Source organism: Protopterus annectens, chromosome 8.part0, assembly GCF_019279795.1.
Source record: "Protopterus annectens isolate FY-2018-M chromosome 8.part0, PAN1.0, whole genome shotgun sequence".
Classification (NCBI taxonomy): domain Eukaryota; kingdom Metazoa; phylum Chordata; order Ceratodontiformes; family Protopteridae; genus Protopterus; species Protopterus annectens.
Window position 1 is genome coordinate 1636105246 of NC_056741.1, and position 27587 is coordinate 1636132832.

The 27587-nt window shown below is 42.0% G+C and overlaps 1 protein-coding gene across 1 annotated transcript in view; it reads left to right on the plus strand.

The window, feature by feature from the left end:
- Positions 1 to 27587, plus strand: part of LOC122808522 (protein Aster-B-like) — a 1382984-nt gene that overhangs the window by 712907 nt on the left and 642490 nt on the right. The window contains exon 10 of the mRNA XM_044079476.1: positions 14607 to 14750. Within this exon, the coding sequence (XP_043935411.1) occupies positions 14607 to 14750 (144 nt within the window). The remainder of the gene's footprint in view (positions 1 to 14606; positions 14751 to 27587) is intronic.

A 27587-nucleotide genomic window follows, 5' to 3' on the forward strand; every position in this document is an offset into this window, starting at 1 on the left:
GCCATTTCGGCTCATTACTATACAGAGCCACCAATCTTTTTGCATCCTTTTCCTAAAGCAGTATCTTAGAGGAGCCATAAATTTAAGGCCTCCTAGAAGATCACCATTACCTGCATGGGACCTCAGTTATGTGTTGGAAAAGATCACCCTCCCTCCATTTGAACCAGCTGCTACTGCTGATATAAAGTTCTTATCATGGAAGACAGCTCTGCTACTAGCAATTACTTCAGCAAGAAGAGTTTCAGAGCTATAGGCCCTCATGGCTGTAGAGCCTTTTATCATATTTTACCCAGACAGGGTGTCTCTGAGGACAAATCCTATTTTTATGCCTAAGGTGGTTTCCAGTGTGGCTCTTAACCAAACAATTCATCTGCCAACTTTTTATCCAAATCCGCAGAACAAAGGAGAGAGAATTCTGCATTCCTTGGACGTACACAGACAGCTAAGATTCTACTTGAGCAGGACAAAAGCTCTAAGAAAAACTGAGCAATTACTAGTGTCATATGCTGCAGGATCACAAGGAAAGGCTATTTCAAAGCAGACAGTTTCAAAGTGGATAAGCCACTGCATCCGTTTCTGTTACTTACACCATGGTAAACCTGTGCCCAAGGGCATTAGGTCAAATTCCACCAAAGCTGCAGCTAGTTCAGCAGCCTTTCTCAGAGGAGTACCAACCAAAGACATTCTAGAGGCTGCTACTTGGAGTTCTGTTCACACTTTTACAAAGCATTACCATTTGCCTCTCTACTCTAAGTCCAGGGCAGGCTTTGCCACTGCAGTGCTGCAGGGCCTTATAGCCGCACCTAATGCTTTTTAGCTCCAGCCTTCCAGCCATAGCTTTGGGATTCTACCCAAATGCAACAGTGAAACACGAAGAACATAGTACAGTTGTGTACACTTACCATAAATGTAGATGTTCGAGTGTATTCACTGTTGCAGTCCAGGTTACCCTCCCACCATCCCCCTGTCATTCTACAGTTTATCTTTCCTTCTCTATCTCCTACAACCTATGCGGTGTATTTGCTTGTAGATGAAGGTAAAGTTTATACTGATGCATGTGTATATATATATATATATATATATATATATATATATATATATATATATATATATAATATTGCTACGTTTTTGGGGGCACCTGACATCGGGGGCAAGAAAAACTAAAGAAAATGGTGTCGGCTGCATGTTTTATACCCCTGACGACCTGACGTCATGGAAGAGAAGACAACAACCAACGTAGGACCCAAGACTTTGGAATTCAGGCTGACTGAGGGCAACCTGCCAGCAGATTACCCCAAATGTAATGACTGCAACAGTGAATACACTCAAACATCTACATTTATGGTAAGTGTACACAACTGTACTTTCTGCATCCAGTTATCCAGGTTGCACTTAAAAGGGTTAATGAGGTACTATGCTTGATGTGGAAAGGGAGTCTGTTCCACAGATGGGGGATTCTCTGAGACACAAATCTGTCCCACCAACAAGTCCTGTTGATGTCACAGACCAGACTGAGGTTGTGTGTGTGGGTTATTTGAGTGGAGCCTGACTTGCGGATATGCAGCAGTCCCATCAAGGCAGGGTCGGACATTGCTTTGTATGCCAGACAGAGGTCACCTCTGAGGAGTCTGTATGAGACTGAGTAGAGGAGCAAGGCTTTCAACCTATTTGTATAGGTAGGTACTAGGCTATTGGCCCTAGGGCCTATATAAGCCTAGCCAAACAGTACCATGGCTTTTGCCACCCAAGAAAATTATTTTCCTGTGCCCCTGTCAAGCAGAGCCACAGAAGTGATCCCCGGGGTGAATTTCCTATCTCCCATCCAATCATCAAGATTTTTCTTGAAGAGTGCTAATGAGGAGCTTTGTTTGATATAGATAGATAGTTTGTTCCAGAGTGTGGGAAGTCTCTGAGATAGGAATTATCCCTCCAGCATGTTCTGTTTATTGTGGTGACAAGGTTTAGGTCCGTAGAGCATGCAGCTCGGAGGGATTGGGATTTCTTTATGTGGAGCATGTCCAACAGTTCGGGGTTTGATATAGCTTTGTATGTTAAGCAGAGATCGCCTCTGAGTAGACGATATGCGACAGAGTAAAGCTGAAGTTTTTTGAGACGGTCTGCGTAGGGCATCTGTTTGAGGCCAGTAATCCTCTTTGTGGGGTATTTCTGTGGACTTTCCAGTTGTTGTAGATGTCTTGTGAGGTACATACCAAAAGGGGCATTGTACTCTTTAATAGGTCTAATGAGTGATGAGTAGAGGGGAACAATGACCTCTTTTTTCCTGGATGAGAAACCTTTTGTGATGAGGTGTGCCACATAGAAGGATTTCCTGACTACTGTGGTGATGTGATTATCAAAGGAGAGACTACTGTCCACCTGTGTCCCAAGGTCTGTTATCACACTTTTGGTGTTAAGTAGACTACCGCCTATGTGGTAGTTCATGGGTACAGAGTTTTTACCAAAAGGGATGACAATGCACTTTTTGGCATTGAGCTTGAGGCCATGGCTTTGACACCAGGCATCTGTCTCAGTGAGGCCCTTTTGTAGGATGTCCACATTGTTAGGAGATTTGATTATGGCTCCTAGTTTGCAGTCATCTGTGAACTTTGTTAGCCAAAGACATTCTGTGTTAGCTTGTACTTCAGAGAAGTAGATACCAAACAGGAGAGGACCTAGGACTGAACCCTGTGGTACTCCACCTGTCACTGATCTGAAGATGGATTTAGAGTCTGCTACTTTCACAGTGTGGGTTCGGTCAGTGAGCCAGTTGGCAACCCATCTTGTGACATAGGGATTTATACCTAGTTTAGTGAGTTTGTCTATAATTCCAGAGTGGGGGATGGTGTCGAAAGCCTCGGCGAGATCTAGATAGGCTGTGTGTACCACCTTACCCTCATCTACAGCTTTGGTGACCGCTTCAAAGAAGTCTATCAGGTTTAGGAGACATGATCTGCCTTTTACAAACCAGAACTGGGTAGGGTCCAGAGTTTGGAGATTACCAATGTCATTGTTTATAAGTTCTATGATGATACGCTCCATAGCCTTGCAGACCAGGCTCATCAGGCTAATGGGGCGGTAGTTCCCGGGGTCCGTGGTGGCTCCCCCTTTGTTGAGTGGGATAATTGTTGCTGTGCGCCATTTAGTGGGTACAAAGCCTGAGGTGAGGCTATGATTGAACGTGGTACTTAGGTGGGGTGCCAGTCCGTTCTGTAGTTCATGTAGAATGCAGCCTGAGATGTTGTCAGGTCCCATGGATGCTGTGTTCTTGGCTTTGGAGAGTGTGTTTTTTACCTGTGCAGCCATGATCACAGGTACTTTGCATTCTTCCAGTATAGAGATGGGCCCTTTAGTGGATGAGAGAGGGGTAAAGTTAGCACTGAACCTATCTGCCAGGATGTTGGCAATATCATTTGGTTCTGTATATTTAGTGCCGTTGTGCTGTAACTAAGAGCAGGTCTGAGTGTTGCCATTGAGATTCTTGACATAGCTATAGAATGCTTTGTGGTTGTCTTTAGAATCAGTGGCGAGTTTGTTTTCGTAACTAGCTTTGGAGGATTTTATGAGGGATCTCATCTTCTTACTGAGGCTGACTACGGAGTTCCTCCAATCATGAGATTTTACTCTTTTTTGCAACAGTTTCTTTCTTCTGTTGTAGAGTATAGGGTAGATGTTTGAGGCCCTGGATTCTCCTGGTGAGAAACCTCTGCGGTCTGTCCAGCTGCTGCATGTGCTTTGTGAGTTACATGCCAAAAGGGGCATTGTACTCAATAACGGGTCTTATAAGGCAGGAATAGAGGGATGTTATGACTTCCTTATCTCTGGATGAGATACCCTTACTAATGAGGTGGGCCATGTAGAAAGCTTTCTATACAATGGAGGCAATATGGTGGTCAAAAGTCAGTTTGTTCTCAATCTGGATGCCCAAGTCCCTCACAACTGATTGCGTGCTTAGGGCCTTGTTATTAATGTGATAATTATTGGGGACGTCACTCTCCCCAAAGGGGATGATGATGCATTTTTTGGCATTCAGTTTGAGTCCATGTTTCTGGTGCCAGTAATTTCTTTGGGTAAGATCCTCGAGGAGGATGTCCACATAACTAGAGGAAGGGATGACAGTGGCCAGCTTGCAGTCATCTGCAAGCTTGGTCAGCCATAGCCCACTGATTTTGGCCTGCACCTCAAAAAAAGTATATCCCAAACAACAGAGGTCCCAAAACCGATCCCTTGGGGTACACTGCTCATTACAGGTCTACTGCTTGAAGTGTCTTCCCATATTTTGACTAGGTGGGTTCTACCAGTGAGCCAGTTTGCTACCCATCTGGTAACATATGGATTGATGCCTAGTTGAGAGAGTTTATCTGTTATACCAGAATGGGGAACAGTATCGAAGGCTTTGGCCAGGTTAAGGTAGATGATGTGCACTGTTTTCCCCTCATCCATGGGTTTGGTGACTGTCTCAAAGAAGTTGATCAAATTTAACAGGCATGATCTCCCCTTGATGAAAACAAACAGTGTGGGATTGAGTCTTTGGAGGTTGCCAATGTCATTGTTAATGAGGTCCGTGATAATCCGTTCCATGGCCTTGCAGATCATTCTGGTTAGGCTGATGGGTCTATAATATCCTGGATTGGTGGATGCCCCACCTTTGTGCAAAGGGATGACAGTGGCTGTCCTCCACTTGGCTGGGACGAAGCCGGTACTCAGGCTTTGGTTGAATAGGGTGCCTAATGGTGCTGCGAGTTCCTGCCTGAGTTCATGTAGTATGCAGCTGGTGATGTTATCAGGTCCCATGGAGGGTGTATTTTTTGCCTTTGAGAGGGCAATGATGACTTGCTCCCTAGAGATATGGTGAGGGGAGCAGGTGCTGGGGATGTCCTGATTTACTGATGGGGGGGACAGACGGGTGAAGTTTTCACTGAACCTGTCTGCCAGCAGGTTGGCTATATCTGTGGCATTTGTGTATGTAGTGTCCTTGTCTACCAGTTCTAAGCAGATCTGTATGCTTCCTTTGAGATTGCGGACATATGTGAAGAAAGCCTTATGATTATCTTTAGTAGATGTGGCTGGTTTGGACTCAAAGCTTGCTTCAGAGGATTCACTAGTGTCCTTATTTGATTGTTCAGGCTAAGGAGAGATTGCTTCCAATTAGGCACCTGCACCTTCTTGGTCCTGGACAGCAATTTTTTTTCTTTTATTATAGAGTTAATTTATTGCAGATGTCCACTAGACAGGTTTACTCTTCCTTGAGGAGGAGGATTTTGTCCTGTTGGGTATTCCTGATTCCATGCAGCTATGTAAATGCTTGTATAGTACTTTGGTGTAGGTTTGGACATATATGCCAGTTCCTGTGGAGAGGGAGGGAGCTGTGCAGCTGTTTATATCCTCCCTCAGGAGGTTGTGATCAGCTTTGGAGAAGATTTTTTGTTTGACCCTAGCTGGGGGGGGGGGGGGGTCGGGAGAGATTGTGACTTTGAAAGTGACCACTGTGTGGTTGGATATTACCAGGGAGGATGACACTGTAGGCATGCTGCAGTGGTTACTCATGTTGGTTAATACCAAGTCCGTGACATTATCACCTCTTGTGGGAGTGTCGACCAGCTGGTCCAAGGCATTTGCATTGATGAAAAGAAGGAATCTCATGGCATTTGTGTTTTGGCATAAGTAGTTCTTACAGTCTATGGTTGGATAGTTAAAGTTGACCAGGATCAGGGTAAAGGGTTGAATCCTGATAGATTCAAAGAGGTCCAGATAGGTGGAGTGGGCATCTTGAGTCAAAGTTGGGGGCCTGTAGCTAGCTATGATTTGGATAATGGGTATTGTCCATGGTTAACTGCACCTGGATTGTCTCCTGTGTGTCATTCTGTTTGACCAGCCTGGAGGTGTGTATGTCTGTAATATATATTGCAACTCCACTTCCTTTCGCTTTGATGCCGACAGTTTGGAGTCTGAATGTATGGTAGGATGAGTAACCTGGTATGGCTGGGGTGCTCACCATGGCTTTGAACCAGGTTTCTATGACTGGACAAATGTCAGCATCTTCCAGGGTTAACAATGCTTGCAATGAGCACAGTTTCATGTCTAGACTCATAGCATTTAGCAGCTTGACCTTTAATTTGCATTTTGATGACATTTTCATGTTGGTAATTTTGACCTCATGGCAATGCCTAAAAAAGGCACTATGGGGGAGGCAAGAGCCTTTGCCAGAAGCCTGAAGCCCAGGGGATACAGATGCAAGCTGTGTCAGACAAAGCATCATGGTCTGTTGATCATGTCTTCCCAGGCTGTCAGGTACTGGATCCCCTTGGAATGACACCAGAAACTAAGCCAATTGTTAAAGTCAATTATTTTCTGTTTGTATTGAGGCATCATTCTGGGTGACGATAGAATGTATCTTAAATCTAGGAACATACCTGCCTGGGATACGTATTTGGTGAGCTCGAGCATATTGCCCTTCATATAGTCCAGGGAGGTATGTCTCAAGATATTCATGCCAACATGGACTAAGAGAGAGTCATAACAGCACCTGTTGTTGACAGACTTGAGTGCATTGGTGATATGGCAGATTCTGGCACCTGACAATCAACTAACTGTGACTTTTTCCTTATCCAGCCTGGAGGGGCACATCTGTGTGTCTCACAATGAAGTCTCCTATGACTAATATGTTGGGGTTATGTTTAGGCCTTAGTGGCTGTGAGACACAGGTGTGTGGACTATGTCTGGTGTGGTGGGTAGGGAAGTTCACGTGTTTTTGCTTCGGAGGTCTCTTTTGTTTGGGTATGTTTTTGTTGAGGACCTCCGTATGTGTGGGTGTGTGTTGTGTAGGTGAGGGTGGTATTTGAGATGTGTTTGTGTTGACAACTTTCTCAGTGCCAGATATACTGGCTTGTGAGGGAGACAGCATAGACTCTAGGTTTTTAATGTAATTGCATCTCTCATAAATTGTGTTCCTAGGTGGTAGTAGTAGAGGGTTGTTCATGTACATGAGTCAGTTACTACACTGTCTCAGGATGCCCATATCAACCAGACTGGCAGGAGAATCAGTAGATAATTGTCCATCCATATTTGTCAGGATCTGAGGGAGAGAGGCCAAAGAGAGCTAAGGGGTAAAGGGTGGAAAGTCTAAGAGGAGTACTACTAGGTAATCACATGAGTGCTACTAAGGGAAATTTGTAGCTGGACTACATCACAGTGGGTTAAAACAGTACATCTGCAGTGCATGACATGCAAACAAGCCCAAACCAGCTCAAACATGTGGTTTAAATACCTCAAAAAGTAGAAGATTCTAGTAGCACAGAAATCTAGCCAATCCTGCTAGCCTCTACTTTCTTTACCAGCTTGTGCTGACAAGGTCCAGGTAGCCCTGCTATTCTCACTAGCAGAGGAGATGGGCCTGTACCAACATAAGATGGCTGCCAGAAGCACAAATGGCAAACACAAGATGGCTGCAAGAAACATGGAAGGCAAAAACAAACAGCTCTGGATGCAGCAAACCTTGTATCCAGACTATGCTACTCAATTTAAGGGTAAAAATATAGTAAAACTCACAAAAAAGCACAGATTCACCATTTACAGACAACAATAGAACTCATAGTAAGAAAAATACAGTTAAACAGTAATGAAATACAGTTAATCAGTAAATTGTTTTAAAACATTACATTTGTGATAAATTAGCTCACAGTCACAACAGTAAAAAACAGCTCAAATAAAGCAGTAATTCAGTAGAACACTGCCATCAGTTTAATCAGGCTACCGACAAGCAGTAAAACATGTAGCAAACTAAATGCAGTTGAACACCTAAGCACAAGCAGCAAAATGAAGTAGGAAGAGGGACAATATGTTTTTAAGTAGAAAGTGAAGAGACAGAAGATAATTCAAGGTTAAGAAGCAAAAGGGGTGGGCCTTCACGATTGATCACTCTGTACTCAGTAGAATGAGCTGATGCCATGGGTGGGCCTTACTCAGTAGTGTGAGCTGATGCAGTGGGACTAGCAGTATCATATTTATAGTAGAGGCGGGCAACTCAAAAGCCACCAAGCTTTAAAACCACAACAACAGTTTGGTGGGTGGGGATACAAGTTCAGAACAGAGGTCAGGATTCAATTCACTAAGCCTAGAAAACAGTTGCACAGTCTAACAGATATGCAGCAAATATTGTTTTAGTTGATCAGAAGTGCAGAAAACAGTTGAAAATAAGCACTTATATTTTGTAGTCTCACAGCAGGTTTTTGGAAAACAGCAGACCAAGGTCAGAAGAACTAACTCACTGCAGCTTTGAGCAAACAAGCACACACTGCTTTAAATACTGGCTATTTCAAGCAGAGAAACAGGAACTGGCCAAAGTTCAATTTATCTAATCAAAAACACATTGAACAGAGCCCTGTAGCAGTAACTCTAGCCAGATCAGACAAAACTGAAACTCCCTCCCACAAAGCAACAACTAGGCCTCTCTAGACAAAAGATAAACCATACTACAAGTTCCAAAGGTCACAAACAGTACTAGATTCAGCTCCATGTTTTTCAAGTGCTGCAACAAGTAAAATGAATAGAACAAGCAGAGAAAATAAAAAGGAGACAAATATCAGAACAGAGGTATTCAATTCACTAAGCCTAAAAACAGTTGCACAGTTTAAACAGATATGCAGCAAATATTGTTTTAGATAATTATAAGTGCAGAAAACAGTTGAAAATAAGCACTTATCTTTTGTAGTCTCTCAGCAGGTTTTTCAAAAACAGCAGAGGAAGGGCAGAAGGCCTAACTCACTATGGCTGATAAAGCACAAAGCTTTGGAAACCATCCAGGTGCAACTAACCATAGGCAAAACTGCTCTACAAATTGTAGCATGCTACAGGCCACCCTCTCAAACTCAGGAACCCCACACAGCCTTCCTGAAGACACTGGAGGGTATAAATGTATCTCCAAACACCATCATATTGGGTGACTTCAACTACCCGAATATAGACTGGGAACATTACTCAAGCCCTAACTTTCTAGCCCAACGGTTCCTGGAGTTCATAAATTCAAATGCCATGGAACAGCTAGTCACTGTTCCCACGAGAGGAGAAAATATACTAGATCTCATTGTCACAAACATGGGGACAAAATGCTCCACACGGAAGTATATCCCTCATTGGTGAGATCTGATCATAAACTAATCTCACTGGAAATCCACATCCGCCCCACCCCAAACAAAAAGACCATAGTGAAGAACTTCTCTAAAGCAAACTTCACACTACTCAAGACTGGTGTGGTATCCTTCAAGGCCCCTGAGCCAGAGGAAACCACAACCCAAGCTCGGAAGCCCTTACAAATGCCTTCTATGAACACCTCCAGGACTGCATGGATCAGGCAATCCCAAATAAAACCAAGACTCTTTCCACAAAGGGCAAACGTCTAGTCTGGTGGACCCCAGCCATTAACAAACTTTACAATAAGAGGAGAAAGCTATTACATGATAGAACAAAATCCATAAAAGGGAAGTCACCCTGATCATTATTAGTAAAAAATACGAGCACTCATAAAATCAACTAAGGCCAATTTTGAGAGAAAAATTGCCATGGATTCAAAGGACAATCATAAGGCCTTTTTCAGCTATGTTAGGAACCTGGGTGGAAACTCCCAGACATGCTCAGAATTAGTCCAAAATGATACAAAAATCACTGAACCCACAGACATTGCCAACATACTGGCAGACAGGTTCAGTGCAAACTTCACCCCCCTCTCCCCCCTTAAAGGAGAGATAACTATCCCAGCTGAGTGTAGCCTCCCGGACATCTCAAATGCGCAGGTGAAAGCTGCTCTCTCTAAAGCTAAAAACACAGCATCAATGGGACCGGATGGTGTCCCCGGCTGTGTGCTACACGAGCTAAATGAGGAATTAACCCCGCACATAAGGCAGCTGTTTAATCTCAGCCTTACCACAGGATACGTGCCCAAGGAGTGGCGTCGGCAACTGTGGTCCCACTCCACAAAGGCGCCTCTACAGACCCTGGTAATTACCGCCCCATAAGCTTAACAAGTCTAGTCTGCAAAGCTATGGAGAGGATCATAATGGAGCTCATAAACAAAGATATAGGGACTTGCAGACATTGGACCCGACCCAGTTTGGCTTTGTCAAGGGAAGATCATGCCTTTTGAACTTGGTCGACTTCTTCAAACAGTCACCAAGGCCATTGATGAGGAAAGGCAGTCCATACAGCCTACCTTGACCTTGCAAGGCTTTCGACACAATACCCCACTCGGGTATTGTAGAAAAACTTACCAGCTTAAATGTAAACCCATATGTCACAAGATGGGTTGCAAACTGGCTTAAGGACAGAACCCACAGGGTTAGAGTTGCTGGCGCTGTGTCAGACTCCAAGCCGGTCACAAGTGGTGTCCCACAGGGCTTGGTCCTTGGCCCCTATTGTTTGGCATCTACTTCTCAGAAGTACAGGCCAGCATGGGAGGACTTTGGCTGACAAAGTTTGCAGACGACTGCAAACTGGGCCATAGTGGAAAGTGCATCGGACACGGATATCCTTCAGAAGGGACTCACAGAAACAGATAGCTGGTGCCAGAGCCATGGCCTGAAGTTAAACGCCAAAAATGTATAGTCATACCCTTCGGGAAAAACAAGGTAACCCCAAGCTACCATATAGGTGGCAATCCACTAAGCACAGAAGAGGTTATCAGGGACCTGGGGACCCAGGTTGACAGTGGCCTTTCTTTTGACACTCACATTGCTAAAGTGGTTAGAAAGACCTTCTACATTGCCCACCTGATCATGAAGGGATTCACATCCAGATCTAGTGAGGTCATTGTTCCCTGTACTCTTCACTTATCAGACCAATGATCGAGTACAATGCCCCATTCGGGATGTATCTCACCCGACATCTGCAGCAATTGGAGAGACCCCAAAAGTTCCTCACCAAAAGGATAAAGGGACTCCAAAATCTGTCATATGCTGCCAGATTGAAGAAACTCCAGCTCTATTCAGTCGCATACCGTCTGCTCAGAGGTGACATGTGCCTGACATACAAGGCCATGTCCAACCCGAATTAATGGACATGCTCCACCTCAAAAATCCAAATCCACCAAAACCACTAGAGCAAGCGACTTAAACCTTAGCACGGATATAAATAGGACGTGCTGGAGGGATAGATTTATCACTCAGAGACTCCTATGCTGTGGAATAAAATCCCGGTCCATGTGAGGCAGAGCACCTCGCTGACTCTGTTCAAGAGAAATCTAGACCTGTGGATGGGAGATCGAGGTTTACCCCTGAATCATCTCTGTGTCACTGCTGGACAGAGGCACAACAAACTAATGGGCACAGTATTTTTTCATATAAGGGGTGGCGTAAGCCACAAAAATTTGGGCTAGGCTTATAAATGCCTTAGGGCAGATAGCCTAGTATAAACCTATGAACCTATGAACCTATATATATATATATATATATATATATATATATATATATATACATACACACACACATATATATACATATATATATATATATATATATATATATATATATATACACACACACATATACACGCTTACACATACACATATATAAATATATATATGTATAGATATATATGTATATACACACACATGCACACACACACACATCTTCTTTTGACTTTTCCCGGTTAGGGGTCGCCACAGCGGATCACCTGTCTGCTCATGATTGTCAGTGGAGTTTTACAGTGTCGAGTTGCCAGCCTAACCTTCCACAGAAGGCACACACACACTCATGCCTAGGGCCAATTTAGAGTGTCCAATCCACCTACAGCATGTCTTTGGAATGTGGGAGGAAACCAGAGCACCCGGAAGAAACCCACGCGACCACAGGGAGGACATGCAGACTCCGCACAGAAGGCACCCCAGCCAAGGATCGAACCGGAGAACCTCTTGCTGTGAGGCGGCAATGCTAACCACTGCACCACTGCAGCTGCCAACACACTCACACATACATATACATATCAAAACATCTCTTAAAAAGGTTCACATAAAGTGGGGCAAATGCTGATCCATGGCAGTTCATTTAAGCTGTAAACAGCATTCATCCTTAAAGTAAGTACTTCATATTTAGAAATGGCTCAGTAAGTTGTACCAAAAAGTCAGTGTATTCAGAGCCATGCACATCAGATTGCTGTAACCAATACTAATGGCCATTAGGCCACCTTCATATTGGTGTAAAGAGAATGAACATCTATGGTACATAGATACCAGTTCCAGTCTAATTGCATGTCAGAGGTTAACTGAAAAAAAATAGTGTCCTTAAAACATGACCTAGTCATAGTTAGTAGAGGATAAAAGCAGTTTTATAAAAACATAGCCACAGCTCTCTGTTAGGCAACCTATAACAGCAACAATTGGGCTTTATGGCAGAGTCTGTTTATTCGTATGTATCTTAAGGAGAACATAAAAATATCTGATGTTTAGGAGATGGTGGTAATAAATCATTAAATCTTGAATAATGACCCCAGAATTAACTCAATATTCCAAAAAGCTTTTAATCTGTTGCTTAACTCACTGCTTCTTACAAAAATATAGTCATCAGGAAAGCACAGTTTCTGTGCATCCTGTAAGAGTATATTCATCTTTATAGGAAACTTCCCTTTATTCCTGAAATGAGTATAAACATCACTGTTTTCAAAGTCTAATTGCTGAAGTTTTTGGTAAAGATACATACATAAAACTAAGGCAGCAAGGTGGCATGATATGTTAAACATGCCAGTGAAGTGGTCAGAATGGAATGTGCTGAGCTAGAGTTATTAAGGAGTGTTTGCAAAAAGTTATGAAAAAATATGGAATATTTCCATGTTTACATTAATAATGAACAAATATGATACTGCCTTGTTAGGGGTAATGTATTCAATCAGCGGATGTTAGTAAAAAATTACAATAAACATGGTGGATGATATTAAGATATCTTGAGATACATGTGCTTTTTTACTAAAATAGTTATGGCTGTTATCTATATTTTCATAACTGCAATAACTTTATAAAAGCTGTGTGACATGCATGTGAACAAATTGTGTCATCTTATGGAAACAAATAAGGCACACAGTGCTGCCACTAATACTTGCTATCTAACACAAATTGTTATTGTTATGAAATTTTATGAAGTTATTATATGCATAATTTGCATAGATTCGGCATTATCACAGAACAGCAGTATGCTATTCCCTCATGTCATACATAATTGGAAAGCTCTTGAAAACATGATCAATGCCCTTACATTTACAGAACTATAACTCTTTGAACGTAACACTATTATTTTATTGCAAACAATACATTTTTCTTTCATTTATTTTATTTTATTTCTGTATTATCCAGATTTGTACTTGTATACACAACTGAAGTTATTTTTTATTGTCTTGCGATTAGATTATCTGTGTGTCATGGAGCTTATCTCCCCGGGCCTCTACTGAAAATGGACGTATATCCAGGTAGACTTGCCCGGTCAACAAATGTAAAATAAAATAATAAATAAATAATTTCCCTCTTCATGAATTCCCAGCAAACCCTATAGCATCCAAACTAATCAGCAACAATGTTTTGTTTTTTATTTTGCAATTTTATAACAACTGCCATTCTCCTACTAATACTGACAAAGGCTTGTCTCCCTATCACAAAACTACAAAGATCCTGGTCTGTCAATGGCATTCATAATATCTATCAGAGCCAGCAGGAGAAAGGGCACACAAGATATTAAATCTCATACCAAACACTTCAGTACGTGTCACACACACACCAGTGTCAGTTTTTACATGTTGTCCAGATGTTACATCCACATTGAGTCAGGATGATTCGGTCACGTTGATTAATGTTTACACTGCTTGGAAATGTCAAGACTTAAGTGTCTGGAGCTGAGGCAGAACCCACAGACTTCTCATCTTTTGGCTTCTGAATCATTTTAGGAAGCATAGCAATCTTTAGGAACCCCAGAGTGTATAGCTAGGCATCACACTGAGAAGCATTTTGTGGCTTCATGCAGGGAGAATGTTGGGTTCATTGTGGGATGTTAGTACAAATGTGAAGTCTGGACAGCAAGCATTATAAGAGGAGGTAGCAATGGTTAAACTGCAAGGCTTGCGTTACCTAAGTATATCCCATAACTGAAGCTGAGATATCCACATGAACATTATTGCAGCTACTGGAGATACTGTGACTTAGGCTTGAGGTTGGGATATAAATGAATGTCGGTAATAGTTGAAATTCCTGCAGCTCAGTATGTCATTTGTATGTTACATCCTGTAACTATAATTATAGCTAATAAGTTGTATTGACTTGCACTGTCTGAGAACTTTTCTTCCCTGGACTCCACTGAAAGTGTGTCCTCTAGTTGCAATTGATAATTAAATATTGAAGCTTCATTTTTGTAAAGTACTAAGAAGGGAAAGAGAAGAAAAGACAGGAATATCTTGTTAAGTTTTATAGTTATATGTTTAATTATACAATACAGACAGCTATGCACAACTACAATATGAGAATCTGGCGATATCTGCAGTTTCCTTCTGGGATATGTGTAGGATACATGTTTGTGTTTCAGGATGGATTGTTCTGATGACTTGAGAAAATGTTTTATTTTCTGTTTTCCCCTTTTTTATTTCAGGAGAGGTTCAGGCATTCTATGAAGATCTGAACGGCAGGCAGTATATGAATGAGGTATTTAAATTCAGCGTGGATAAGCTTTTCGACATGCTTTTCACAGAGTCAGCTTTCCAGAGAAATTTCATGGAGCAGAGAAGGTTTTCAGGTAAGTGAGATGCTTAATATGCAGTCAAGACAAACTTTAAGGGGTATATCATGTTGGGTCAGGTTCCCCAGCTAATTCATTCCCATGCTCAAAAGACCAAGAGAAACCTAAGAGGTTACTGTTCACCCAAGCTCTCACTAGCAGACTAAAGAGGGTATAATTATCTGAAAGTAATTCCTTTTTAAATGGAGAGAGCTCTGTTGTAAAAGTAAAGGCTGCCGTCTTACATTCTTTTTTCCTGTGTACAAATCTTTTAAAAGAACATTCATGCAGAATTATAGTAATCATGTCTTAAGTTAAGCCTCAGAATGAAACTGAAAACATATTTGTCTTCCTGGGGTGTTTCTTGGGCTCAGAATAAAGCAATAAAAAGTCAGATGTCAATTTCTCCAAGAGTTGGATTCGATTACAGCCTGAATTCTGATTAAGATATAAATATGTCTGTGGTTATTTAAATATATAGTGCTTCACTCAGTTTAGAGCATGAGCAGTACACTAGAATCATGCTGCCTGCGATATAACAGCTAATGTTAAAATTTCTCTGAGCCTTGTGGAGAAAAACAGTCTTCCAGAAGTCTTGTTTCAGTTTAGATGCTGATTATGGTCCCATAATAAGAAATCTGGATAAACACAAAAAATAATGTGGTTCAAAGAGCCAAAATCAGGGACATATTTTTATTATATCTTATAAACGTAGAAAGTTACTAGATTACTAAGGTTTTGCATTAGCTTGCATTTTCTGAAGGATATGAAGTGTGAAACTCAAATGTATTTCATTATTTATCTACTTCAGTCCTCAATGATTTGCCAGAAAACCACAGATGTTTTGAGGAAAAGACCAATATCTGAGACAGAAATCTAGACAGTTGAGAGGCATGTTAATAATTATGTTTTAAACAAACTAACATTTGGGGCACATGAATCCAGGCAACAGTCTCACACAGAAGAGGAGATGGTTGGAGGATTGTGGGATGAATGACTTAAATGATGCCTTCCCTGACCTAGGATTTCCTATATTGCTAGGCCTCCACCAAAGTTTGAGATTCTACCTCAGGCATACAGAAAGTACAGGAAAAGTGTAGGCAGATCACATGTAGCATGTTAGGATTCACACAAATCACATTTATGACACTGAACGCTATCTCAAAGAGATGGAGTGCAGATGGTAGGCTGGCCCATTGATGGAATAAAGGAGATACCCATGGGCTTACTGCAAAAGAGGTGGCAGGAAGCATGGCCTGCCACAGGATTAATTAGTAGCTCTAATATAAGAACTGCCTTTCCAGCACATTCTGCATAGTTGGCTCAGTTGAAAAGCCATATTCAGGACACATAGAATCACCTACCTATTTTGACTACACTAATGCATTAAATTAGTCAATAATATGTGCAGCTGGAAATAACACACACACACACTGCAAACGCATCAATAATTTCACAACTGAATATTGTACAGTGCAGACACACACACACACACACACACACACACACACACACACACACACACACGTGTGTGTCTATATATATAATATATACACACACACATATATACGTGTATGTGTGTGTGTGTGTGTGTGTGTGTGTGTGTGTGTGTGTACATATATATAAATATATATATATATATATATATATATATATATATATATATATATATATATATATATACATATTGAAATGAAACTACCGCAAGGTTACTGTTAGACTATCTATTAACTCAAAAAATAGTCTTGGAAGAAAAAGACAAGATTGGTTTAATTGGTTCAAAAGCTTTAATTTACCTTAATACATAGTATTTGAGCACTTCCATTTGTGTTACAACATCCAACTTCTTCAGAAATACTAAGTAACAGGAACACTGGCTGTCTTTTAAAACTTGGAAACCTGTTGGTAATGACATCACATCCTATCTGATCCACCTGAGAGCACTTTTAACATTAAGATTGCCATTGAGGCCGGGAGGTGTGTCAGCTATGTGTGTGTGTGTGTGTGTGTGTGTGTGTGTGTGTGTGTGTGTGTGTGTGTGTGTATATATATATATATATATATATATATATATATATATATATATATGTATATACACTAGAGAGGGGGAGAGAGAAAAGCAAGCAGCTGTCATATCTATAACTTTTGTAAAACAAGATCTGATTTTGTCAATTTTCATTCTGTCCTCAACTGTTGGGTTCAGATCTAATCCTCAGATTCAACTCGGCCGTTACTAAAGCTCATGGTAACCAAAAAGCCCTTGAGCTTCTCCCTTACACATAATGCACCAACTGTTAACATACCTCAGATCTCGTTGTTGCTTTTCACGAAAGGATGTAGTCAGCCATAGCTCTTGAGCTTCATTGCTAATTCTTCCAGATAAGTTAGAATTTCTCTATCAGCACTTCTTATTCTGCCCTTTTCTATTAATGCCTTACCTTTGTACTTCAAGTATTTCTGTAAATATCATCATTGGTATTTATCCATTCTTTCCTATACACATTAGTGTATTCTTAATTACTGTTGTTGGTAATACATTCTTCTTTTGTTTACTACTGACAAAAAAAAATCCTATTCACATTTCTCTTTTTGGTTTGTAAGAATGGCTGAGAAGGCCCCTTCTGACTTCAAAAGTGTTCGAAGTGTGGGCCCAAGTTGCCTGTTTCAGATTCCCACCGTCTTTGCATTTACTGTTTAGGTTCGCAACACCTACAAGAAGACTGTTCTATCTGCCACGATTTTAATCCTTGTGCTTAAATGGACAAAAAGAACAAATTCATTCTGAAATGTTTGCTGCCTTCTTCTTTTGGAGACGCTATTACAGGGGCTCAATCCCCCAAGCTTAAGTCCAAGGAGTCAAAATCTCCTGTTGCTTCTATTCCATGGCTTCATCTTCTGAGCCTTCCAGGAAGAAATCTAAATCAGATTTGAAGAGGTCTCAAACCTCTTCCCCCCTTGGATCTGAAGAAAAAGAGGTTATCGGATTCTACATCCTCGGATCTGACCAAAAAACTGCCAGATCCGACTACTTCGGATTCTGCCATCTTGCCAAGGACCCGATATTAATTGATCCTGTAGCTTCCAGGCTGCTTTTCCCCTTTAAGGAAAGGCATCATACAAAGTCACCTTCCCTGGCCTCGTCTCGCTTATCCAGGATTTTGACTGAAGAAGATGTGGATCAGATGATGAGGAAGTTTCTCGTGGTGCAGATCCATTTTGGGTCAAGAGGCCTGTCCGTTGACTACTCCACCACCTCAGGCTCCTTCTCTGATTCCTTTGGTTGCTTTCAATTCCCTGGATCTTTCAGGCTTGGATCCAAAGATAGCCCATCTTCAGTTTTGAAGCTAACTCTGAATGTCCTGGCTCTGAAATTTTTGGATCTGGAGAACTCTTGGAGCAGAAACTGCCTTGTTGGGTCCGAGGCACTGGGATCAACTCTGAAGAAATTGGAGCCACCTCTGCACCTTGGAGCTTTTGCACTGGACAGCTTGGCTCCTACTTCCTCCTCGAGTAAATTGCTTTCGGGGTAGCTTCAGAAGCAGTCCAGAAGACTCCCTTCTCAGTGCTGCGGTCTTCTTTTTCTTTGGGGTGATATGCCTATGAGGTTGTGAAGAGGGTATTCTCTGCTCCAACAGGATGGAGCCAACCACCTTGGATCTGCAATCCTGCTCCCAGATGTCTGTGCACTTGGAGCCTCATCATTTGATGCCATAGGGACAGCCAACCCGAGACCTCCAGTTTACTCAGCAGACTTTCATAGTCTCTTCTGACACTTCCCTGTAACACCCTACTGAGGAAGTCCCTAGGAAGAGAAAGTGCAAGAGGAGGCACTTTCACTCTCCACAAGAGTCCGTCACTGAGAATATGGCCTTAGATAAAGGTGAAGGGTCCCCATGATCACCTTTAGAAGACGTCTCAATTGGAGACATCCTTGAGATCCAGAAACAGACTGGTGATTGGACACCTAGCAGCCCTTCACCTTAGGAGTCAGTATTTCTGGAGGTCTTTGGAGTGGCCCATCTACTTCTTGGGTTACTCCACCCACCAAAGAGCTCATTGATTTGGTCTGTCTGCAGGCATGGAAGGAGGCTGATGTAGATGAACTAATATCCAAAAGGCCAAATAGGATTCTAGCTCCACCTAGTGGGAAGGAATTTTGGGCTAAAGGGATGCCGTGGATGTCATGGTCATTGTGTCAGCCACCAAGAAGGAACTTGCTGACCAGAGTTCCTCTGTTCATCCCCCAAACAGGGAGTCTAGGGTGATGGACAGGATTGGGAAAAGTGTTTACGCTTCAGATACCTTTGCTTGTAGGTCGCTGAACTGTTTGGCATATGTACTAGGTTGCAAAGGGAATTTGATCAAAGAATGTTCAACTCCCCTTTCAAGGACCATTTCTGCTGAGGCCCAATCATCTGTGGCTTTTCAGCTGGCTACCCTCCAGTCTATCTCGATTCCATCCATGAGACTTATTTTTCATTCAGCTGAAGGCACTTCAAGGGCAGCAGGTTCTGGCATATCCATTTGAAGGCATGGCTGGATGCACTTATGTGATTTTGCGGAGTCCTTCAAGTCCTTGTTCATCAATGCTCCTTTTGATGGCACTTCCTTTTTGGCCCCAAAGTGAAGGACTCATTATCCAGTTGTGAGAAGGGTGGAAAGACCCACTCTGCAGTGGGCATATTTTTTTGACCCTTCAAAGATCGTTTTCTAGGAATCAACAAGGTGGTCAAAAGATGTGATTCAGGAAGTCCCAGGGTCCTTGGGGATTCTAATGGACTAGGACACCCCCCACAACAGAGGAGGTCCACAAAACCAGGGGTCCAGAGATTCTTACTCTGACAGACCCTACCACCTCTCCTGAAAAGAGGCCCAACTGTCCACCTTTGGAGGCAATCAGGGGTCGACTGTCCCTGTACTAGAGAGCCTGGCTGGATATAACAAAAGATACTTGGGTGCAGCGGATTATTTCCAGAGGTTATATAATACCATTTTCCCTTCTACCCCCAACTCAACAAAAAATTGCCGATATTCCACCCAGTCTGAAGAAGCAGCAATACAAATACAAAAGCTGCTAGAAAAAAAGAGTCATCCAAGAGGTCCCGCCAGCGGAACTTACTCAAGATTCTTTTTAATGCCAAAGAAAACAGGGGACTGGAGACCAGTTTTAGATCTCAGCAATTTCAACAAGTCAGTACAACACACAGATTACAGATTATATGGAAGCAAAACAGTCACTGTGTAAAAGTAACTGGAATGAGGTGTTCAGTGGAAAACTGTAGACGGAGAGTGGAAAGTTCTGAAAGAGATATTATTTGAGTGCAAAAATTCAAAAAAATGTTTAACATCAGGATCTAGAAGTGCAACGTCAGGGGGATATATTTCCATAAGAACAAGATATCTGATTAAGGTGAGAGACAAAAAAATATAAGATTTGGAAGAGAGGTCGAACTACAACTTTGAAAACTAAAATAAACAAGCTAGGCAAATAGATAAAGCATAGTGTGATACAAGATCAAGAAAATTTGAGGAAGATTTATGTAAAAATATTGAGCATAATGGGAAACCTTTTTATACATAAGATGTGGAAGGAGTAAAAACATACAAATTGATGAACTGTGTTCAGATTCTAAAATGTATTCTCAGACACAACATATTATAGATATATTTACAAAATCCTATACAAAATAGTTTGGCTCTACAAAAGGGTTGATAAGTTGTCCTAGTGACATCCAGGTAACCTCAGATACTGGAATCAAATTAGATTATATTGAAAAAGAACTGTGCCATTATATCTATTATTCACTAGTTCATATAAATATGGGGAGATTCCTCAAGATTGGAGACATGCGCTTATTAAAACTGTCTTTAATGGAAAGGGGAGTAGGGCAAACTCAGAGTCATGTAGACCCTTAAGTCTACTTTCATGTTGTGAAAAAATAACGAAGGTGGTAATATTGGATAAGTTATTGTCAGAATTGGATAGGTCGGGACTTGAAACCATATATCAGCATGCATATGTTGAAAATAGATCTATTACGACCTGTAACATGATGTTGTATAACAATATAATAACAGTTATGAATCAAAAATTGTGCTGTGATGTAATTTATGTAGATTTAACGTCAGCATTTGACAGGGTCATACACAAAACACTGATCAATAAATTAGAACAACTAGGTGGTGATGTACTCTTGATAAGATGGATAGCTGCATGGCTTAGAAATTGGACATGGCAAGTATCATACAGCAACTGGACAGGTGAAATCCTTTGTTACAGCCAGGGTGTCCCACAGGGCTCTGTCCTAGGCCCTTACTTGTTTAGATTGTATCTTTCAGACCTAACTCTGAGGTGCTGTACAATCTGTATGCAGATGACCTGAAATTGGATAAACTGATTACATGTGTTACAGATAAGGCATGTCTGCAAAATAACGACTAAATTTACCATTTATTTATTATTCTATTTATTTATTTAATATTTGTTAACTGGGAAAGTCTGACTTGGAACAAAGCCAATTTTCAGCGGAGGCCTGGGGAGAAATGCTCTAGGTGCATGTCATTTGGGCACAGGAGAATAATATGCTGATAAATACATCAAAAACCAAGCATATGAGATTTGGGAGACATAAATTGAAAGGTGAATATTTAATACAGCACACAGTGACTGAAGTTGTAGACTCATTTAAGGACCTGGGTATATGGGTAGATCCAGCTATGAGTTTTTGTAATTATGTCAACCAATTGGTTAATGATAGTTATAGAACTATAGGTTGTATAAAAAATGTATAAAGTCTAGGAAATCAAAAATTATGAAGTCATTGTTTGTTAGTTACATTAGACTCAAACATGAGTATGGAATAACCATATGGAAACCCTATAAGAAATCAAACATGAGTAAACTGGAAAGAGTGCAGCGGAAATATACCAAGGGCATCCATGGATGTGAAAATTTTAATTATAATGGAAGACTGAAATATCTGAACTTGTACAGTGTCTCATGCAGATATCTAAGAGGAGGTCTTATTTGGGTATATAGGGCATTTAGAGACAGCTAACTCTGGGAATGTTTGGGGTTATCAAAAAGTAGTAGAGAATCATCAAACAACCTATGTGAGGGGTCCAAATGGAGAGATGAAAAGTCAGCAAGCAAGCTATGGTAGTAGTGCTGAAAATTTAATTCATCCTCAAGTCTTGGTGAGTACCTTTATGAGGTGGACCCTGTTTCCTACAAAATGTCACCAGGGTGACACTGATATACAGACTGTATTTATATAGCATATATGATGGACAGAAATAGGTCAAAATTAAAAAAGATAGCTGGGTGCACAAGACCCAGGATAAAAAAGTGCCCAGTCCTGGTAGGTGCACTGGTGCCAGGACTGGAAAAAATGACAGTGTAAAATCCTCAAAATACGGAAACATTCCTACAATGGGGCCAGGCCAGGCCCAGGGGGAGGATGCCTCCCCTCTTGCAGAAGGAAGTAGCAGTCCACAAAAATCACAAAAACTGATAGGCCAAAGAAGAGCCATAAAGACAATAGAGTGGACTGTTGAGGACAAGAAAAAAAATATGTATTGTTACTATTATGCAAAAAGCCCAGAATTTCCAGACATAATATGTAAAAAATGATTAAGAGAAAAATTAGAGGAAAGAAAAGTACTTCCGCAAGAAAAACTGTCAGAAGCTTCAAATAAAAATTTGTGGTCATTAATACAACAGATTTTTGAAAAACAGTATATAGACCAAGAAACTTTGATCTGTTTGGAAAAAGGAGCATCTGAGAAAGTGTGAAAATATAAACAACAAAACCTAGATATTTTTGAAAAGTATAAAAAAGAAATATGGACATGGGAAAGAGAGATTTGATATGGTGCAATATTTATGCAAAGGAGAAAGACAAATTAATCAATATAAAGAAGGCAGCCCCAAATATATTTGAAGAGAAATACAGGCAAAGGCATCCAGACATGGAAAAAAATCACAATAAAAAATAGTATCACAAACAGGATTGTAGAAAAGCAGATTAGTAAAGTAGAAGTTAAAAAATAGAAGTTGAAGTTTTGGAGTGCCTGCAAAGTGAAGGATTTGATATAGAAGGTCTAACAAAGGTTACATCACAGCATGATGGAACAAGTCCCCAAAGTAAGGAGAAACATGAAGATCAGGAGACGTCTGAAGAAGAAATATGGATATGGGAAAGAAAAAGAGAGTTAATATGGTGTAATATCTATGCAAAGGAGAAAGTAAAACTAATCAGTACAAAAACAGCAGCACCAAAGATATTTGAAGAGAAATACAGGCAAAGGAATCAGGACATGGAAAACTTTACAATATAAAAAATAAGAAGGCAAAGAGGAAAAGTAAAAAAGGAGACCAGTAATGGAGGAGATAAAGAAATAGAAACTGAGGTTATGGAGTACCTCCACGATGAAGGATTCAGTGTAGAAAATCTTTTTTCAGAAAGCACCACAAAAGGATACAGCAATGGAACTCCAAATTAAGGGAAAATCAGTAGAATGGGAAACATCTGGTCAGGTGCCATATGAAGATATTTGGAGCCTTCCACAGGAAGCAGTATAAACATTCACTTGAAGCTGGACAGCAAGGAAAGGAACAGGAAATTGTGGAAACCCTGACACAGTTAATGCTGAAGAGTGATAGGCCAGTGAGTTCTCATATGACAGAATAACGAATGGCACAGGATGAACTTGAAGAGAATGTGCTACAGGAAGATGCAATAGAACTTTCTATATAATGCCCGCAGGAAATGGAAAACAAAAATGTGCCTCCAGTTTAGAAGAGAATGTGCTACAGGAAGATGCAATAGAACTTTCTATAAAATGCCTGCAGGAAATGGAAAACAAAAAATGTGCCCCCAGTTTAGAAGAAAACGAGTTAAGAGAAGAGTTGCTTTACATAATAGAGATAGATAGACATATTAAGATCAATGAATGAAATAGACTGCAGAAGGTCAATAAAACCCAAAAAGTCAACAGTTTGATAAAACAAATGAACACAATAATTAGAACTGTACACAGAGATCCATGCAATATAACAGAAGTGAACAGGATATATTACTGATAACTGATAAAGTTCTACAACAAGAACAGATGGGTAATGAAGGATAGAAAGGGGAGAAACCAAATACCATCATGGAAGTATCAAAAAGAGAAATCTATAAAGCAACTAAGACAAGAAGTGTCACTGTTAGAAGAGAATAGCACAGGGAACAGATCAACAAAAATACTTAGAAAGATAGATGTGATAAAAGCAATGCACAGTATTAGAACAGATCAGGATTTATCATGCACTATCACAAATAAAATAAAAATCTCAACACAGCTGGAAAAACATAGAAGATATGCAGGTAAATGTAAAGGGAAAGTACAAATTCATCAATTTACTGATGACCCAAAAAATTTTATAGACAATTGGGAAACAAGGTAAAAGGAATTGAAAGACCGCCAAAAAAAAAAAAAAAACATAAGAAATACATACATTTTGGAGAAGTACCTATGAAGATCCTGTAAAACATAACAAGGATGCTAAATGCTAAAATGGACGGCGCAGTGGTGTAGCGGTAGCATTGTCACCTCACAGCAAGAGGTTCTCTGGTTCAGTTCTTGGCTGGGGTACCTTCTGTGTACCTTCTGTGTAGAGTCTGCATGTCCTCTCTGCGTTTGTGTGGGTTTCCTCCAGGTACTCCGGTTTCCTCCCACATTACAAAGACATGCATCTGGAACATTTCTCCATGAGCTTCCACTGAAAATTGTCTTTGTTCCAAGTCAGACTTTCCCAGTAAACAAATGTTAAATAAAATAAAGAAGAAATAAATAAATGGATAGAAGAAGTAAAAGAAAAAATAAGAACTTTAAAGGTACAGGATATGAAATGGGATGAGGTAACAGCCAGAGAGATTGAAATAAAGTTAACTCATTAACTCTGAGTACCTTCTCATGGTGCCTGTGTGCTTAAACCCAAGCGTGCCATGGGAAGATACAAATTGCAAGACATTACCTCCGAGGGCCTTCCACAAGTGAGACAAACTGTACTGCAGATTTGTAGTTCACCTTAATGTAAAACACGCAGAAATTGTAACTGAATGTGTAATTTACCTTCTTTAGTTATTATTCAGCGTGTTTTTACATTAAGGTTACATTAAAGTTTTAGTATCAAATCCCATTTCAAAGTTCTTAATAAAGCAAGTGGTGGCAGTCAATCGGATTCTTGCAATCCAAGCCACCACTTGCATAACACCTCCACCCCCAACCTAAATTTCTTTTGTTTTCTCCAAATAAAAAGGGCATCCAGCAGCAGGTATTTCCTTTCTTTTTGCAAAGAACTGAAGAATGTTATGTGATCCTATCTCGCCTACATTCTGAATGATGGGTTCGGAGCCGATCCCTCGGCTCCGACTCGGCACGCTTATGCCAAAGAGCGAAGTCTCTTATTGGCTGAGCTTACTATATCCCAGGATGCACCACTACCAGTCCCCCAGATCTCGTTTGCCGCTTCCCTGCGAAGACGTGGTCTCGAGCTGGCTGGGCTGAGTAGTTTTTATTAACTAACTTTTCTGTCAGTTTTTTGCTCACAAAAGCTGTTTTAACGGCTATCGCTAACTTTGTATACGATTTGGATTGTTAAATTGTTGTGTGTGATTGGGTTGAGTTTGTCTTCGCTGCTGCCTCCAGCCAGGCCCTTCGCGGACTGTGAACCTTAATACTTGTCAGGGTCTCTAGTAATTCTATAATTGGTTAGAGTTCCTGTTCTTTTTTACAGGAAGTGTTTGCATTAGCTATTACTGTGTTTAGATTTATCAGCAGTAAGAATTTAGTGGTTTACTTTCCTGTCAAAGTGACTAGAATTGTGTATCATCATGTCTCAAACCCCTAGGCCTTCGGGCTTTAAAAAATGTTCGAAATGCGGGTTTAAATGTCTATCACAGACGATCATTCGCTCTGTGTATATTGTCTCGGGGCAAAGCACTTGCAGGAGTCATGCAGTGTATGTCACGCTTTTTCCTCAAGGGTCCTCCAGGAGAGGAAAAATAAATTGATTCTTAAGGGGTTAGTTAAACCTTCCTTTGAAGAAGCCTTGGCATCCTCTCCTGCTCCGACCAAAAAGAAAAGGGCTTCGGTTCCGACCAGTCCGTCGGATCCGACTGCCAAGAAACTTAGGCAGGCCTCTCCTTCGGCTCCAAAGACTTCGGAGCCGAGGTTGAACGGTCTGGCTCGATGCCACCAGTACCGACGCCCCTGGCTTCGGAGCCGATGGCTGGGGCATCGAGAGGCGGGTCACCTTCGCCGCTCCGCTGCTCTCGGAGCCGACAAGGGTCCCGCTCAGACACTTCCTCCTCGGCGCCAAGTCTACCTCGGCACCGTGGAATCTGCTGTGAGTATTCCTCGGCGCCGACACTCATCGAGTCGCCTCGAGCCGGTCCCCTAGCCCTTTGGGGCCGTTGGAGAGGCCTTCGAACCCGCTCTGTTTCCTCTCGGTCTTCGAGGATGTCGGATTCTGATATAGACAGGGTGCTCCAAAGACTGTTCCAGTCCCCAGTCTTCCAAAAATTTGTTTCGGTTCCGACCCAGCTGGTTTCGGAGCCGATGACCTTGGCCCACCCCATTGCCATTCCTCCTCCGACTGCTTCGGCTCCGTCGGAGCAGGTGCTGTTGGAGCCGGTGGAGATCTCAGGGTCGGCTCCGACCCTTACTCCAACCCAGGCCTTCGGGTCCGAGTTTGGTACGCTGGACTTCTTGGCTGGACCGGGGTGATGTTTCGGGACCTATGCTTGCGGTTCCGAGCCCCCCCCGCGGTGCTTCGGCTGCGGGACTTCCGGCGGCTATCACGGCTCGAGTCCGGACACTCCCAGGATTCTGGGGTCCGGCTTTCAGGGCCATGAGGAGTGCCTTGGCCAAGTCCTCTTCGCCATCTCTCCGGTTTTACCAGCACCTTCCCTGGGCGTGGAGACTGGGTCTTTGGCAGTTCCCCTGTCCGTAGCCAGCGGAGCCCCGAGGCCTGAGGTTACCCCCAGTGGGGGTTCCCCTCCTCCTGAGGGTTCTTCGGAGTTGTCTTCAGAGGAACCCCCAAGGAAGAGATCGTGCAAGAGGAAGCACGTGGACTCCCCCAAGTCTATTACATCGGACACTGATATGGATGATGCAGAGGGGTCCCCGAAGTCGTCCTCGGATGATGTCTCATTTGCAGACATCTTAGAGATCCTCAAACAACGAGGTGGCTGGATATCCAAACCCCCCTCTGCTGACGAGTCAGTGCTCCTCAAGGCCTTTGGGGCTCAGCCCTCCGCCTCCTGGGTGTCTCCGCCCGATGAGCTTCTGGATTTAGTTTGCCGAAGGGCGTGCGCACATCCAGATACCGTGGCACCAGTCCCCTCTCGCCCAACCAAATTTTTATCTGCACCCCCCGAGAAGGAGTTCCTTACTAAAGGCGTGGCTGCAGATGCCATGGTGGTGGCATCTGCTACACAACAGGACGTGGCAGAGGCTTCAACGTCCATCCATCCTCCTAATAAGGAGTCTACGAGTATGGATAGGCAGGAAGCACCCTGACTTCAGCGGCCTTTACCTTAAGGTCTCTGAATTATTTGGCACATTTTACCAGGCTTCAGAGGGATCTGGTCAAGGAGTTGTCAGATTCCCTCTCGGGTAACCTACCTGAGCAGCTAGCCCAGTCGGTTAGCTCTCAGTTGGCTATCCTTACGTCAATTTCTAACTCGCCCATGAGGCTCATTTCCTATGCGGCCGAAGGGGCGGGTAGAGCGGCAGGCACAGGCGTGGCTCTACGTGACAAGCCTGGCTCCGCTTGTGTCAGTTTGCGGAGGCCTTCAAGTCTTC